Consider the following 16,137-nt stretch of genomic DNA (forward strand, 5'->3'; position numbering starts at 1 on the left):
CTTCTTTGTCTCTTGTGACTTTATTTGTTTTGAAGTCTATTTTGTCTAATACAAGTACTGTAACTACTGCTTTTTTCTCCCTATTAGTTGAACAAAATATCTTTTTCCATCCCTTCACTTTTAGTCTATGTATGTCTTTGGGTTTGAAATGAGTCTCTTGTAGGCAGCATATAGATGGGTCTTGTCTTTTTATCCATTCAGTGACTATGTCTTTTGGTTGGTGAATTCAAACCATTTACATTTTGGGTGATTATCACTAGGTATGTACTTACTGCCTTTGCAGGCTTCAGATTAGTGGTTACCAAAGGTTCACGGTTGACCTCCTTACTATCTAAGAGGCTAACTTAACTCACTTAATATGCTATTACAAACACAATCCAAAGGTTCTTTTTTTCTCCTCCCTTTTTTCCCTCCTCCATTCTTTATGTATTAGGTATCATATTCTGTACTCTTTGTCTATTCCTTGATTGACTTTGGGTCTACTTGATTTTATTTTGCATTTGCTTAGTAATTAACAGCTCTACTTTCTTTACTGTGGTTTTATTACCTTACCTCTGTTGACAGCTATTAAACCTTAGGAACACTTCCATCTATAACAGTCCCTCCAGAATACACTGTAGAGACAGTTTGTGGGAGGCAAATTCTTTCAACTTTTGTTTATCTGGAAATTATTTAATCCCTCCTTCAAATTTAAATGATGATCTCGCCAGATATAGTATTCTTGGTTCAAGGCCCTTCTGCTTCATTGCATTAAATACATCATACCACTCCCTCCTGTCCTGTACGGTTTCTGCTGAGAAGTCTGATTATAGCTATATGGGCTTTCCTTTGTATGTGATCTTATTTCTCTCTCTGTCTGCTTTTAATAGTCTGTCCTTATCCTTGATCTTTGCCATTTTAATTACTATATGTCTTAGTGTTGTCATCCTTGGGTCCCTTGTGTTGGGAGATCTGTGCACCTCCATGGCCTGAGAGACTATCTCCTTTCCCAGATTGGGGAATTTTTCAGCAGTTACCTCCTGAAAGACACTTCTATCCCTTTTTCTCTCTCTTCTTCTTTGGTACTCTTATAATGCGAATATTGTTCCATTTGGATTGGTCACACAGTTTTCTCAATATTCTTTCATTCTTATCCTTTTTTCTTTCTGTGCCTCAGCTTCTTTGTATTACTCTTCTCTAATTTCTATTTGATTTACCATCTCCATCATATCTAATCTGCTTTTAAAACCTTCCATTGTATGTTTCATTTCTGCTACTGTGTTCCATAATGATTGGATTTCCAACCAGAAATCATTTGTAAGTTCTTGAATATTTTTCTGTACCTCCATGAGCATGTTAATGATTTTTATTTTGAAATCTCAGGAAGATTCATGAGGTTGATTTCATTTGAATCTTTCTCTGGTGTATTCATAATTTTGCTTTGAACCTTGTTCCTTTGACATTTCATATTTGTATGTAGCACCCTCTAGTCCGCACAGTCTCTACTCTCTGGAGCTGCTCAGTCCCTGGAGTGATGTCAGGGGTTGCAGGGGTTGGTGCCTGCAGGGAGGAAAGAGCTGTTTCCTGATTCCCGGCTGCTATGCCTGTCTCCACTGCCAGAACCAGTGGGCCAAGCACACAGGTATAAGCCTCTATGCTTTGCATTTGTAGCTGATGTAGACTTCCCTCTGGCTGGCCTAATGCCAGGGTAGAGTTTGGCGTTTTGTGAGTCAGGTGGGGCTGGCCAGGAGGAAGGCACAGCAGGCTGCCTATCATGGTGGGTTCCTTGGACCTGGGTAGCCAGCCAGGTGGCTGGAGCGTCTGAAGATTGTCAAATTTCCCAACCTGCTGGGCAGAGTGCATCTAGGCAATTTTGTCTACCTGTCCTTTCTCCTGAGCAGTAAGCTCTATGCAATTCTTGCCCCTTTATCAACCCTCTCACTGTTAGGAAGTCTCTCAGACTGCCTGCCTTTCTTTTGACCCAGAGCAACCTTATATGGATCCCTGCTTTCCACAAGCAGCTAGAATCTCATTCTCTCACGTATTCTGTCATTCTTAGCTTTCCAACCCCCCTCATCATGAGAGCACCATGAAATACAGGTTTGTGCTCCCAGAGCAGATCTCCAGAGGTAGGTGTTCAGCAGTCCCAGGCCTCCACTCCCTCCCCACTTTGTTTCTCTTCCTCCCGCCAGTGAGCTGGAGTAGGGGATGGTCTTGGGTCCCACCGGACCATGGCTTTGGTATGTTACTGTGTTCTGTGAGGTTTATTCTTTTCTACAGGTGTATGCAGTCTGGTGCAGCCCTCTTTCCTGTTGCTCTTTCAGGATTAGTTGTATTAATTGTATTTTCATATTATATGCGGTTTTAGGAGTAAGCCTCTTTCACACCTCTCATGCGGCCATCTCTAATCTTTATCCCCATACCACATCTTCTTTATCCACTCATCTATTGGTGGATACTTTAGTTGCTTCTATATCTTGGCTATTGTAAATAATGCGACAATAAACACAGGGATGCATATATTTTTTTGAATCAGGGATTTTGTTTTCTTCAGTTAAATTCCTAGAAGTGGAATTACTGGGTTGTGTGATATGTCCATTTTAAGTTTTTTGAGGAACCTCCATATTGTCTTCCACAGTGGCTACCCCAATTCACATTTTCACCAACGGTGTAAGAGGGTTTGCTTTTCTCCACATCCTCGCCAACACTTGTTATTTCTTACCTTTTGGATTGCAGCCATCCTAACTGGTATGAGGTGATAGCTCATTGTGGTTTTGATTTGCATTTCCCTGTTGATTAGCAGTGTGGAACATCTTTTCATGTGCCTGTTGGCCATCTATATTTCTCCTTTGGAGAAATGTCTGTTTGGGTTCTCCGCCCATTTTCTAATCAGTTTACTTGGTTTTTTGGGGTTGAGGCATATGAGTTCTTGATGTATTTTGGATGTTAACCCCTTGTCAGATATGTCATTTATGAATATATTCTCCCATACTGTAGGATGCCTTTTTGTTCTGCTGTTGGTGTCCTTTGCTGTACAGAAGGTTTTTAGTTTGATGTAGTCCCACTTTTTATTTTTTATTTTGCTTCCTTTGCCCAAGGAGATGTGTCCAGGAAAAAATTGCTGCTTATGTTCAAGAGATTTTTGCCTTTGTTTTCTTCCAAGAGTTTTATGGTTTCATGTTTTACATTCAGGTCTTTGATCCATTTCGAGTTTACTTTTTTGTGTATATAGAGTTAGGCAGTAATTCAGTTTCATTCTCTTACATGTAACTGTCCAGTTTTCCCAACACAAGTTATTAAAGAGACTGTCTTTTCCCATTGTATATTCATGGTTCCTTTATCATATGTTGATCGTATATGCATGGGTTTATATCTGAGCTCTTTATTCTGTTTTATTGATATATGGGTATGTTTTTTTGCCAATACCATACTGTTTTCATTACTGTCCTTTTAGTAGAGCTGGAAGTCATGGAGCATAATACCCCCAGCTTTGTTCTTCTTTCTCAGGATTGCTTTGACTATTTGGGTTTTTTTATGGTTCCATGTGAATTTTAGGGTTGTGTGCTGTAGTTCACTGAAAAATGCCATTGGTATTTTGGTAGGAATGGCATTGAATGGCTGCATTATTTCTTATGTTCTATATTAACAGAAGTTAGGTTGCATATGTGTTTTAATGTTAGGTTCAGACTCAAAGATACTGATCATTAACCTAAATAGCAGTATTTTTAACACTAAATTCTTTGTTAAAGAAAGCTCTTAATGCTGGTAAAGTTCATAAAATACTACTTTTAAGTATTACAACTTCCTCATTATTGAGCTTTTTACAAGTTGTACACATAGTTTATATATATTACTTTGAGCAGTGTGTTCAGATTGACTTGTTCTGACCAAGATGCTGAAGTTAATACTAATAAAAGCTGCTTTTATGTAATGGTACTGCCTTCTCTACCTCCTGTTAGGCACCCACTATTTCTTCACACTTTCTGTCTATGCATTCAGGCCTCTCCACCTAGTGGCGATCTACTACTAGGCCTTACTCTATAGCCATCACAATGAGAGACTGGATTGTATTTCTGGGGTTGGACCTTCCTCATTTAGGTCTTGTACTTGACAGCTGTAGAATTTTTTTTGTCCAAATTTTAAAACTTAACAGTTTGAGGAATATGTTACTTAAAGCCTTAAAGAAAAATGTATTTTGAAATGGATCTGGTATAGTAACAAGCCTGCTAAGAATAGAATTTTTCAAATTATTTTTCAATTAATGTCAAAACTAGCCAATGCAAAAAATAACCTTCCCTTTAATTTTTTCATACAGACACTTTGAATTGGTCATCTAACTACATGTGTGTAAGGCCCAATGTCTAATTTCTCTCTTGGATGTGGTGTTTTGTAGGTCTCCATCACATTTTTGCCCAGAAATAGAGGGCATTATGCCCAGTTTTGGGATGTTGAGTGTCACCCCATTAAAGAGCCTCACATGAAACACACACTGAGATTTCAGCTCTCTGGACAAGTGAGTATTATTCTGAATTTAAGTAAATAACTGCATGTGTATATTAAGAACATGGATTGAAACTGACGTGAAAAACTGGCCTGAAAATGCATACTGTTTTTCTGGTATTATTCTAATTTCATTAGCTCTGTTGCATTGCCCTACAATCTTAATTTTCTCCTTCGTCTTTATTGATTGGCATGTTTGAGGTCTTGTTTTGGCTCTGTGAAATCTGTTTTTGACTTGCTTTAGGTGTAAGAATCTGAAGAGTACAGAATAGGTTTGTAATTTGTGGAATTTAAAAAAATCTTCGGTTAAAAATTATGGAGGAAATGCTGGAATTCAAATAGGTAAGTGTCTATATATTTTCCTAGAATATTTACTTCTCCTTCTCGACCTTGTGGTTTTTTATACAGAGTGTCAAAGCAGAAAATAAGCCTGAAAATTCATACATTTCCACAAATACCCTCATTAAAATAGATAATTTAGTTAAGCCCCGAAGACAAGCTGCATCAGAGGCTTCTACTCTCATATCTGGGTATGTTGTTTTTGTCATTCTTAGGAATTTTTTTCGGTAATTTATTGAGTATAATTATATTCAGAAAAATGCTCCATCACTTGACCTGTGAGTTTACATGTGTTGCTACCACTCCAGAGAAGAGAAAGTATATTTCTCTCATCCAGAAATTCCTACATGTCCCTTTGCAGTCCTTGCCACCCACTACTTCAAGATGTCTCTTCTGATCTTTTGCCATAAGTTAGTTTTGTTGAACTTCATATAGCTTTGCAGTCTTTGTGTCTGGCTTCTTTCACTTAGCATAATGATTTTGGGGGTTGCTTATGTTGAGTACATCTGTAGTTAACTCCTTTTGTTTAATACTCCATTATGTGAATGTATCACAATTTGTTATTTTCTTGTTGACATTTGGGTGGCTTCTGGTCTGGAATCATTATGAATGAAGGTGCTATAAATATTATTGTGTTTCTATTTTTGTGGACATATTTTTTCAATTCTTTTTGGTAAAAATACCCAAAAGAAGAATTGCTGGGTCATCTGGTAAGCATGTATTGCCAAATAGTTTTCCCAAAGTGGTTGTACCATTTTACATTCCTAAAAAGTGTATGAAAGTAGATTCTTAAAAACTTTTTTAAATGTGTATTTTATAACAGAAGCTTACACAGCTTTAATGATATTTAATAATTTTACCTAATGAACATGTTTCTTATAATTCTTAACTAATATTTAGTCTAACAGTTCTGGAGGAAGATGCTTATAAGAAAAGCATGTCCTGAAATACCTATTAATTAAGTACCTGCTGAATTTAATGTAAATGTGGTCATTTATTTTCTAAAAGGGGTAAAAAATGTATTTTGTAAGAAATTAGAATCCTTTAGGACTACTGGTTACCAAAGGGAAGGAGTTAGGGAGGGTGGGTGGGGAGGGATGGAGAAGGGGATTAATGGGCACTGTAATTAGCACACACAACAGAGATAGGTCTTGGGGAAGGCAGTACAGCACGGAGAAGACAAATAATGACTCTGTAGCCTCTTACTACGCTGATAGACAGTGACTGTGATGGGTGCAGGGGGAGTGAGAACTTGATAATATGGGTGAATGTTGAAACAATAATGTTGTTTATGTGAAACCTTTATAAGATTGTATATCAATGATACTTTAATTTTAAAAAAATAGAATCCTTTAAAGAATATGTGTTCTTACACACTCATCTCATAGTTCCTGAGTGCTCACCTCCTGCCACACAGTGGAGAGAACAGTCCACAAACCTGCCCTGATCCTGGCCTTCATGGACTTCAACCTCTGGGGAAGGGGCCACATAACAAATACTCATACATTATAACCTATAGAAGGAACTAGAAGAAAATCTGTAGGAAAACATGACAGGGTGTGTCCTCCATTATACCTGGGAAGAAACTCCCTGGAATAGGACCTTTCAGTTGAGGGGTGAGAGGAGGTGACTGGAAGAAGACATAGGAAAGTGGTGATCATTGGCTCTGGATGGGAGCTGAACACAGCCTGGGCCTGAGGCCCAGAGTTGGGGGAGGTGAGGCTTGAGAGGAAACCGGGCAGACCATTCCATGCAGAGCCTGTGTGTCAGGTGTTTTTCAGGTGTTTATCTGGAAAGCTATTGAAAGCCATTGAGTGATGTGAGCAGATGCAGGTCTTTATAGAAAAATCTATCTGACTGCAGTATGGACTGATTAGAAGGATGCAAGAGTAGATACAGTAAACCAGAGCAGTCCAGGACTAAGATACTGTCAAGAAAGATGAGAATTAGATTGAGAAGTATATAAGAAGGAAATTTGGATGACTTGGTGGTGGGTTGAATAAAGGGACATAAGAGAGAAGGGGGTCAGGTGGCTCCCAGATTCCATTCCCCAAGATAGAAGATCAAGTGGGGGATTAGAGGGAAAAGATCAGAGATTAGTCTGTATTTGTGGAGACACAGAAGTCTTTGAGATAACCATAGGGTGTAATTGTGTGGTTGATTGGATAGGTAGGTGTGTAGGTGTGTTGCTCAGCAGCTCAGTCTGAGCTGAGATGCAGATCTGGCCTCACTCAGGTGGGAGGTCACTGGATCACAGGAGATGGGATTGCTTAAGAGGGTGAAGTGTGAGTAGTTAGGGTTGGAGCAGGAGAGGTGTGGGAGTGGACATGAGCCCACACACACTGATGGGTGGCAGCCTAGAACCTGGAAGCAAGGCAAGAGGAAGTGCTTTCACTGCCATCAAACGCTGCCGAAACCTGATGTCCCACTCTCTGAGTAGTCTGTCCCTGTAAAGTGAAAAGCATCCAGGGGACTGCGCTCGGGTAGTTCAAGTGAAATGAGGAGAAGTGGAAGGGCCTCCAGTGCACACCGGGTTTGGCACACAGGATGGAGGTGGTGTCACCTGGCCCCACACAGCCACAGGGGCATTCCTGCTGTCAGATGAGTTAAATTGCCATTACAAAACTATTTCTTAACAGTTGTGCGGGAAAACACAAATAAAGCAACGCTTCACAACTTAATATATAAATAGTTTAAATTATGAAGAGTCTTAAATAGTTAACTTTTAACCTATTTCCAAAAGTAGACAGCTTGACTTTACCCACCGTGGAGTTTATGCCCCAGAAGACGTGTATCAGTTCCTGCCAACTAGAGTTGGGGAATCAAGGACATTAAAAGTCAATTTGCGAAATAATTCTTTTATTACACACTCGGTAAGTTGGAAATGCTGCTATGGGTTTTGGGAAAGTAACTGTATTCCACTAGATAAACTTTTCCTAATAATTAGAAGCTGTTTTACAGGTTGTATTTAAATTATAATAATGAGTTAATTTTTTAATGCCTTATACTGTATTTGAAAAGAAACTCATGGGAAGTTCATGACCTTTAATCTGGAAATAGAAAATATTTAGCATTTGTTTTCATATTTTCATTTTTTTACTTTTCTCATTTTTTCTTTCTCTGTACCATCACACCAACATATTTCTGGATAACACTTATCAAAACTGGAGTAAATTCATATTAAAATTCCCTTAAATGTTTTCTCATGAGCATTTATTATCTTACCTAATTTTGTGTCTATATTTAAATTTATAAATGTATCTTTAATGCATAAAACATGCATAGTTTGTTTTAAGTATGCTCAGGTATTTGACTTGCATAACTTCATGAAATGTTTCATATTACATTCTAGCTCAAGTTTTTAAGTCCCAGAGAGCCTTTCTACGTCAAACATTCAAAATATTCTCTGAGGTGAGTTTATCACAAATGAAAATATTCTCATCCTTGTGGGGGTCTCCCTCTGTTATATTCACTCATCTTCATCAGCAGCACACACAGCATTGTGAACATGATTCTTTGTAAATGGGAGAGATCAAGAACCACCACAAAGAACACCTTCCATTACTGCCCACAGCATGCCTTACTGTAGCAAAGCACAGTCCAGCTTCACACAGTGATTTGGACTTAGCATGTGATTCCTGTTCCCCAGTATTTTGCCAGCAACATAAATACATAGAACCTTAATTATCCATGATTAACATTAGAATAATTCCTGCTTCAAATGTTACTTTTACTATTCTGAGAATCAGGGATTTAAAATTTCACTAATTGGGACAAATCTCTTCCCAGGTTAATTGAGGAAACTTATTTTCTGGTTGTCATTCCTCAAATACCCTATATTCTTAAATCAGGGCCTCATTTACTTGTCATCCTTGCTACTTTCTTTTTCCATATGATGTTTATTTAGTTTGAAATCTTAAACAGATTTGTCACTGTTTTTTAGGATTTTAGCTGTAGGGTTCTATTGGACTTTATACTGAAGAATTATTTTATCTTCATCTTTGAATCCTTAATTAAGCCATTTAAATATTATTCATTTTAGCACTTTCATTTTAGCACTAGGAGGCTATTCCAAAAACATGCTATATTCTATGAACACTTGGTCCAGTCTGCAGACATTCTCACCAGGACTGTCTTAACTGAGCTAATCAAACCAGCAGTGCTGGACCCCAGAAGGCTACACATCTCTCAGGCTTCACTCCACCTCTCACCCTTTCTCTCCTCTCCCATCTCTTCCACTGCCCCGTACCCATCCTGTGTTACTATAAAATATGTTAGTTATATACTTGAGACTTCCTTTACCTCCCAGGAGACTGACCTAAAGGCACCGAGGCAGATTCAACAATGAACAGAAAGCGATCATGCCTCAGTTTCCTCATTCATAAAATGGAGGTGCTAATGCTCTGGGCAGCATGGAGTTGTGAGAAGTAGTAAGAGGCATGTGGGCCGCTAGTGCCTGTCACAGGAAGCCCTCAGCAGATGCAGTATTAATAAAGCCCTCCTGTCAGCTGGCCTTACTGGTGAGATCCAAGACTGACTCCACAGATTCTCACAGAAATCATGTTTCATACCACTGCTTTCCCATCTAATCCCTTCAGCAACTACATAAGAGGGAAAGGCCTGAGCTTAAAAAACTTCTAAATCTGAGTTTTCCTGCTTCCCCAGCTGAGTTCTTGTCTCTAGCAGTCTGGATCCATCCAGTTAGTGCGAGTTCACCCTGGACGGTGTAAGACTGCTGAGGCTGTGCTGTGTGTTACAGCTGGTGCTGCTAGCCGCACGACTGCAGAAGCAATTCGTTTATTAAAGTAGGTCATTTAAATTCCCAATTATAACTTTTTAGTAACTGAGTATAAATAGATCCTGAGCACTTTTGTTATCTAAATTTGAACTTTATCATGTCTCCATTATTAATTTTGTGCTTCCCATTTATCCTCTCCCTGGTTCACATCCCTGATCTTAACCAGCTTTTTGTAGGTGTGTATCTTTAAACACAAAGTAGATCAGAATATTTCTGTGTAAACTGGCCTACAGCTGTTACAACTGACTGGGAGGTCTTTACGTTTTTGTTTCAAGGAGTTATCTTTTAAAAAAAAGATTTTTTAAAAGGCTTCTAAAAATTAAGAAATTTTACAGATCTTTTTTTTAATTCTCTTGAAGAGCCTAGTACCAACTTTTTAGAAAACAGTGCTTGTATTCAGCATGTCTACAGTTTTGTAAAGCTTTATTAATTAAAATAGCTTGTTAAATTGTTTAGCTTTATGTCATTGTACCCCTTTTTTACGGTATGGTACATAGAGGATGAGGTGATCAGCACTTGCTTGGAGTTAAATATTTATTTTCCAACTGTCTCCACTAAATACATTTCACATGATTTCAAATTCTCTTTTCATGTCATGTTCTTTGCTTAATTTGCTTTCACAGATTTTTTTGTTAAATTCTATTTCAGCTGCAGTTTGTTCTTGACCCTTTGCAGAGAAAGAAACTAAGCCTATCTCAGTGCAGTGGCATACAAGTGGCAGTGCCTATTCCTAATGTGGGGTAGACAAGCAAGGCTAGCAAAGGACAGAGACGGGGACTTCCAGGTGGCGGTCCTCATGGTATAGTGTAGTTGTCATGAAGGTATAAATTCCTGGAGTACTGATGTTAACTAAAGTGAAATTATAGTTTGGCAATTAAAATGTCAAATCATTTTCATATTAGCCATCTTTATTTTTGATCGTATGATTTTTTTTTAACAAGCCAGTGACATTTCTTCTTCAGTATAAACCTACCTGGATTTAATAGTTGCCTTAGCAGCAGCTGCTTGGTCTCCTCCTTTTCAGGTATATCCTGACTTCAAGATTATAGACATGATGGGAAATGATGCTTAAAACATTAATGAGAAATGTGGTTTTTATAAATGAGATGGCATTCACCTTCTTTTCTAAAAATCAACTTTGAAATATAAAATTTGTTCCTTGCTGGCCTCAAAGTAGTAGTAGACATTTCTATAGAGTTGAACTTACAAACTTGCATCCCAGGGCTAGGAGATTTTAAGCTGTCATAAATTAGAACACTGCTTTTCTATCCAGCCTAAGTCATGCTAATGGTACCTAAAAAACTTAGAAACATGAGAAGATATTTTTAAGCAAAATTTGAACAGCAAGCTACCATTTAAAATAGCATCACAAGACACATTTTGTTTGCTTTATTCTCTTTGAACATGTTATTACTTTAAAATATTTTTAAATGTTTATTCCTTAAAGATAAATAAGATAATGTTATACTTTATTAGTGGCAGGTACTTAAATTATTTTGATCATGACAAGTTCCCAGAAAGTATTCATCCATCCTAACTATCATTATGGAACTTAGAATAAATATGTAATGTTACTGATTCCAGCATCAACTTTAATAGCAGCAACTCTATAAATTTGATAAAATAGAATAAAAATACTGTAAAACAATAATTGTGATCTGTTTAACCAAATGAAGTAAACTCTGGGTCATAGAAAACTCTTCTCTTGACACATCTAGAGGGTTAAAGTGTATGAAAAGAAACCAGAGAAGCTGGTTTCTTTATACATAAGGATGATTTCTTTCAGCTTTGCAGAAGCAGAACTTTGCTACAGTACCTTATGTGAAAGCTTACCACAAAACTTAGACACTTTGACTATGGTTAGGGGTTCATGAAATGTAATTGCTGGTTGGGAGCAACAGTTGGCTTACCTTGGCAGGTGGAATAGAATCTGTCCTGAGAATCATGAGGAACAATCCCCAGCTTCGTAATCACACTTGGATTTATTCGATCGCTGTCTGCTCTGCGACACCAGCAGCATGCTTCCAGAGCAGTCACAGGACTCATCATCTGTAGGGCACCTGAGGTAGTAACTGCCTTCCTGTAGGCCCCTTTCCCACGCCCAGTGAGGCAGCTCCCAGTAAGGCCTCATGCTGGTGCAGCAGTACCCCTGCTGCAGGGGTTTCACCCAGTGCTGGTGTCAGTGGGCCTAAGTGTGTGTTGGGGATATTTAGCCCTTTAAAGTGATAGATTATAAAAAGTAACAGGGATGAGGAAATGTTGACTAGCAGTTTTTGTAAAGGTTCTTTGGGCTCTGGGCAGCCATCTCTTTCTTATCCCTTTTAGTAGAAAGAATCTGTTCCTGTTCCCACTGAGCCCTGAAAAGTGTCTTCCGTTAACCAGCCACATGGCCCAGCTGTGGCCCCTGCTGCTGAAGCATGCTCTTCTGTGCACTGGCGCCTCTGCGGGTCCTGGTCAGCTACTGCTTCCAAGCAGGCAGACCCTGAGTGTCAGTTCAGAGGGAATGACAATTGTCACAAAAGTCACAGACAAGGAAGCCCTATCACTGAGCTGTCAGGACTCCTCACTGATGCATAGGAGCCAAGCAATTTGTTAAAGTTCTCAATTTGGTAATGATGGTACACTGATGTGCTCATATGCTGGCTTTTTCCTACACAAAGTATTTCTTTTAAATTAAAAAAATATGGTTGTAAGTCCAGAGAAAGGAAATCCTGCTTGCAAAATACCTCTAAAACCGAAATCAGTCAAAGGGAGAGATAAAGTTTAAAACCTGTTTATTGCTTACAAACTGCAGTCCGGGTCCATCTCCCTTTCCTGCCCCTGCAGAAGGAAAATCAGCACTCACCCTAACCTCACAGGTTCAGATAAGCCCTCTGTTGTCCAGGTAATTACCCATTGATATGGAGATGAACCTTTCTTCACTCCTGAGGAGCACGTATTGATAAGCAAATTAACCAAAGCCATACTTCTCTCCACCCCTGAATGCCTGTTGATAGGCAGATGCACTAAAGCCAGGCAAAATATTCTGGAAATATTACAATGTTACCCACAATGATTTAAATAATTTGTAGGTTCTGCTAAGCCCTTAATGCAAATATAGTGAATGAGGCAGTTTGCAGTGCTTGTCCACAACTGCCTCTGCTATCAACTTATTTTTGCTCATGTACCTTGGCTGTACAGTCAGTTGTTAGCTCCTGGAAGGTTTTGAACTACACCACTTCACTGGGTTCAGCATGCTTAACTGTCAGGCAGGAAAATAGATATGAGCAGGGTAGAGAGAGAAATAAAGCCAGTAAAGCCCACTATAAGGGACTCAGAGTTAACCAATTAAACTAGAAACCCAGAAAAGACCCAGAGTTAATGAATTAATCAGTTAAACCTCAAAAGGCCAAGAGCAACTTGGCCTGGAATGTTTGAATATTCCCCAGATAAAGAAGAGTGTCTCAGCATAGCCCGTGTCTTTATTGTGTTTATCATGCAGGCCCCGCTTATTTTTTTAACTTTACCTGTATGCTGTTTTTCCTCCTTCAGCCCTAATCAAGTAATTTGTGACCTGGGCAACTAATTTAGTAAGCAGGCCCAGACGTAAACAACATAGTAAAAGGCAGGAAGGATTCCATCTTAAAGATAAGATTGCATTTAAAACCCAGGAAGTTAAGAAGTAAGATTCTTAACTTACTCTTTAGCAAACAGACAATAACTCAGCCCACTTTGGGGGCAGGACAGGTGGTCTTGTTTAATATGCTCCCAGACCAAAAAGCCGGTATCTCAGGGAGAAATCAGAGCAGTAAATTTCTTGTGTTAAGTTAATTTTAAGTATTCAGGAGCCACTTAACAAGTCTGCACCCCCATCCCTTTGTCACATTCCTGAAAAGTACTTAAAAGTGGGAACCCCCAACCTTTCAGTGCACACCTCTCTCTGAGGTCGCCCACACTTTCTAAGTGCCTTAAACCTTTTCTCAACCTTTCAGGGTGCCTCTCCTCCCTGAGGTCACCAGTACTTTTTCTCTCTTTAGGTAACTTTAAATAAAACTTTTACTTTGCTTCACTACTGTATCTCTGCCCATCAATTCTTTGTTGTGGCAGGGACAAGAACCAAGGAAAAATACACAGCACCCCCGAACATAACTATTACCTTTTTCCGTGTGTGTGTACGTTAAAGCAGGTTGTGATAATAGTCAAAGTTATATTTTAAATAGGTCCATCTGACAGGTAGTGTTTTTTGGCTGCATGAAACTGTAGTAAGCTTAATGATTCTTTGTAAATCACATTCCAGTTTATTCAAAGTATCTGTAAGTCTAAAGCAGATATATTTATCTTAATATATTTCTGAAAACACTTCCTCAGTTGAATGTAGAGCAGTTCTATTTAATATACTGAAATCTATAGTAATGAGATCCAGGGATTTATTTGGGGATATTTAGTAATTCATAAATTATAAAGCCTCTTAAGTTGGCTGCTTGTAGTATGTTACTGAGTGTTGAAATGCTAACATGAAAGAGAAAATTGTAGTTTGTCAATGCCGTGGACTGGGAACCCTTTTTTTTTTAAAGCACAATAAGCTTTGATGTGGGAAAATAAACTATAATGCATTTGGAGAAAATGACCCAGACTTTTTTAAATTAATATATCTATTTTTTTCTGTGTCTTCAGTTACATCCAGGAAAAGACTTTGAAATACTTAAACTGTTTTCTAAATTCTAGCCCCATGGGCTGTTGTCACCCAAAAACTAGCACTGTCCTGGGATTTATCAGAATATACGTTGGAAACTAAAGCATTATGAGTGCCAACTGCTGAACTTAACACATGTAGCTATGAGTTGAGGACTAAAGGGTGAAGTACCTTCCCTCAAAGGAAAGTCTAAAAGCTATAAATTTTCACTTAAAAATGCTTAGGACTAAAAGCCGTTGACATCACATAGGCTGTGTGAAAGTTTATGTAGTCTCATTCACCAACTTCGGACCTAGTTTTATCAAGAAAAACAAACCTCCCAACATATGGCTTTTAATCACAGAACACTCATTACCTGCCTCTCTATAATCTGAAAATAAATTTTCAAGATGGGTTTTGATAATAAGTTTCATAGGAGTTTTGGAACCAAAATGCTCATACCTATTCCTGACAGGCCCAGGGCAAGTCTGTCTGGTCCCCCGGGATCAGGCCAGTGTGTGTTCGTGTCACCCTTTTGTAGGTAGGCAGCGCCTGCTCTTGCAGGTGGTACATGGCAGTCCATGCACAATGGATGAGACCTCATTTCCCTTTTCCTGTTTATACTGGATAGCAGGAGTATGCTGATGCAGTGCTGTTTGAACCAGATTCCATATTTTCTCTCCTTTGTGCCAGTTTCTTATTAAATAATAGCATCAAAGATAACACTAAAAAACTGAATATAACTTCACTTGGTTCTTCCATCAAAAACCGCCATGCTTTCTGTAGGCCTTGTGCTTGCTGTGGTCAGCGATTCTCTTGCTGTAGCATCAGACTGCTGATGTTTCCTTTCTCTTCACAGAGCTCAGCATTACATCAACATGCCTGTGCAGTTCAAACCAAAGTCAGTGGGCCAATTTGAAGCTTTGCTCCTTATACAAACAGACGAAGGCAAGAGTGTTGCTATTCGACTAATTGGTGAAGCTCTTAAAAAAAGTTAACCAGCATGTTTTGTGTTAAGTAAATTACTTAAGTTATATATTGGTAACTTCATTTTTCTACACTACAATTACACTTTTTAATATATTTTGTATGATAAACTGGATATGTATAACTAGATTTTTGGTTTTGAGAAGCTAATACTGAAGACCTGACTAAAATATCATGTATCTAGCCTACAGTATTGTACTTAACTTTTACAGGGGAGAAGAGAAATGTATTTTTGCACTGATTATGTTACTCTGAATAAATATGGCTGTATTTTAATATGGTATATTCAGAAAAAAAACTTAATTTCCACTGAACTTGTCTTTTTTTTATATGATGTCATACAGAAATCAGTTTCACTTTATTCTGCTGATAATTTCCAAGCTCCTGGGTCTGTTCTGTGATTTTTCTTCTCCATTACAGTTTTCTTTCCCCTAAAAAAATTCCCTCTCTGTTCCTTCTTTTAGCTAATTGCCCAGAGTAGAAAGGAAACTTACTTTGAAAGTGTTTTTCTCCAGAGTGGGGAAGTCTTCACATCTGTGCATATACACTGGAGAGGTTAACGTATTTAGGTAGCATTTATTGTAATTAAAATTAGACAGGACTGCTGCTCCAGAACCAGGTATTAGAGGGGTGCCCTGCACTAGGTGCCAGTGGGATGTGGCAGGATGGTCACTGAGGGAACAGAAAAGCTCCCCCATTGGACATCTTCATCTGTGGCAAGGTGTGAGGTAGGAAAGGTGACCTGGCTTTACCCAGAAGAAATGTGATTTTAATTGCTTCTCAGCCATGACTATTAAGTCTCCTTATAAAGTTTTCTCAGCCTCAGCTAATAGCCTTCTCCTTGGAGAATCCCAGATTGTGAGCTTTCACTTAGTGGCTTGGG

The 16,137-nt window shown here is 38.6% G+C and overlaps 1 protein-coding gene across 10 annotated transcripts in view; it reads left to right on the forward strand.

Moving 5' to 3' along the window:
• The window catches only part of CEP192 (centrosomal protein 192), a 181,615-nt gene extending 166,047 nt beyond the window's left edge, over positions 1–15,568 (forward strand). For 2 of the 10 annotated variants that reach the window (XM_073212683.1, XM_073212684.1), the window contains 5 exons: positions 4,373–4,492; positions 4,888–5,009; positions 7,562–7,691; positions 8,171–8,229; positions 15,127–15,568. In XM_073212683.1, coding sequence (XP_073068784.1) covers positions 4,373–4,492; positions 4,888–5,009; positions 7,562–7,691; positions 8,171–8,229; positions 15,127–15,265 — 570 coding nt within the window. In that variant the 3' untranslated portion in view covers positions 15,266–15,568. Of the gene's footprint in view, positions 1–4,372; positions 4,493–4,723; positions 4,822–4,887; positions 5,010–7,561; positions 7,692–8,170; positions 8,230–9,483; positions 9,624–11,534; positions 11,682–15,126 lie in introns of those variants that run through there. The other 8 variants (XR_012121090.1, XR_012121089.1, XR_012121091.1 and 5 more) reach the window with 8 other exon arrangements.
• The last annotated feature ends 569 nt before the right edge of the window (positions 15,569–16,137 follow it).

Source organism: Manis javanica, chromosome 9, assembly GCF_040802235.1.
Source record: "Manis javanica isolate MJ-LG chromosome 9, MJ_LKY, whole genome shotgun sequence".
NCBI lineage: Eukaryota > Metazoa > Chordata > Mammalia > Pholidota > Manidae > Manis > Manis javanica.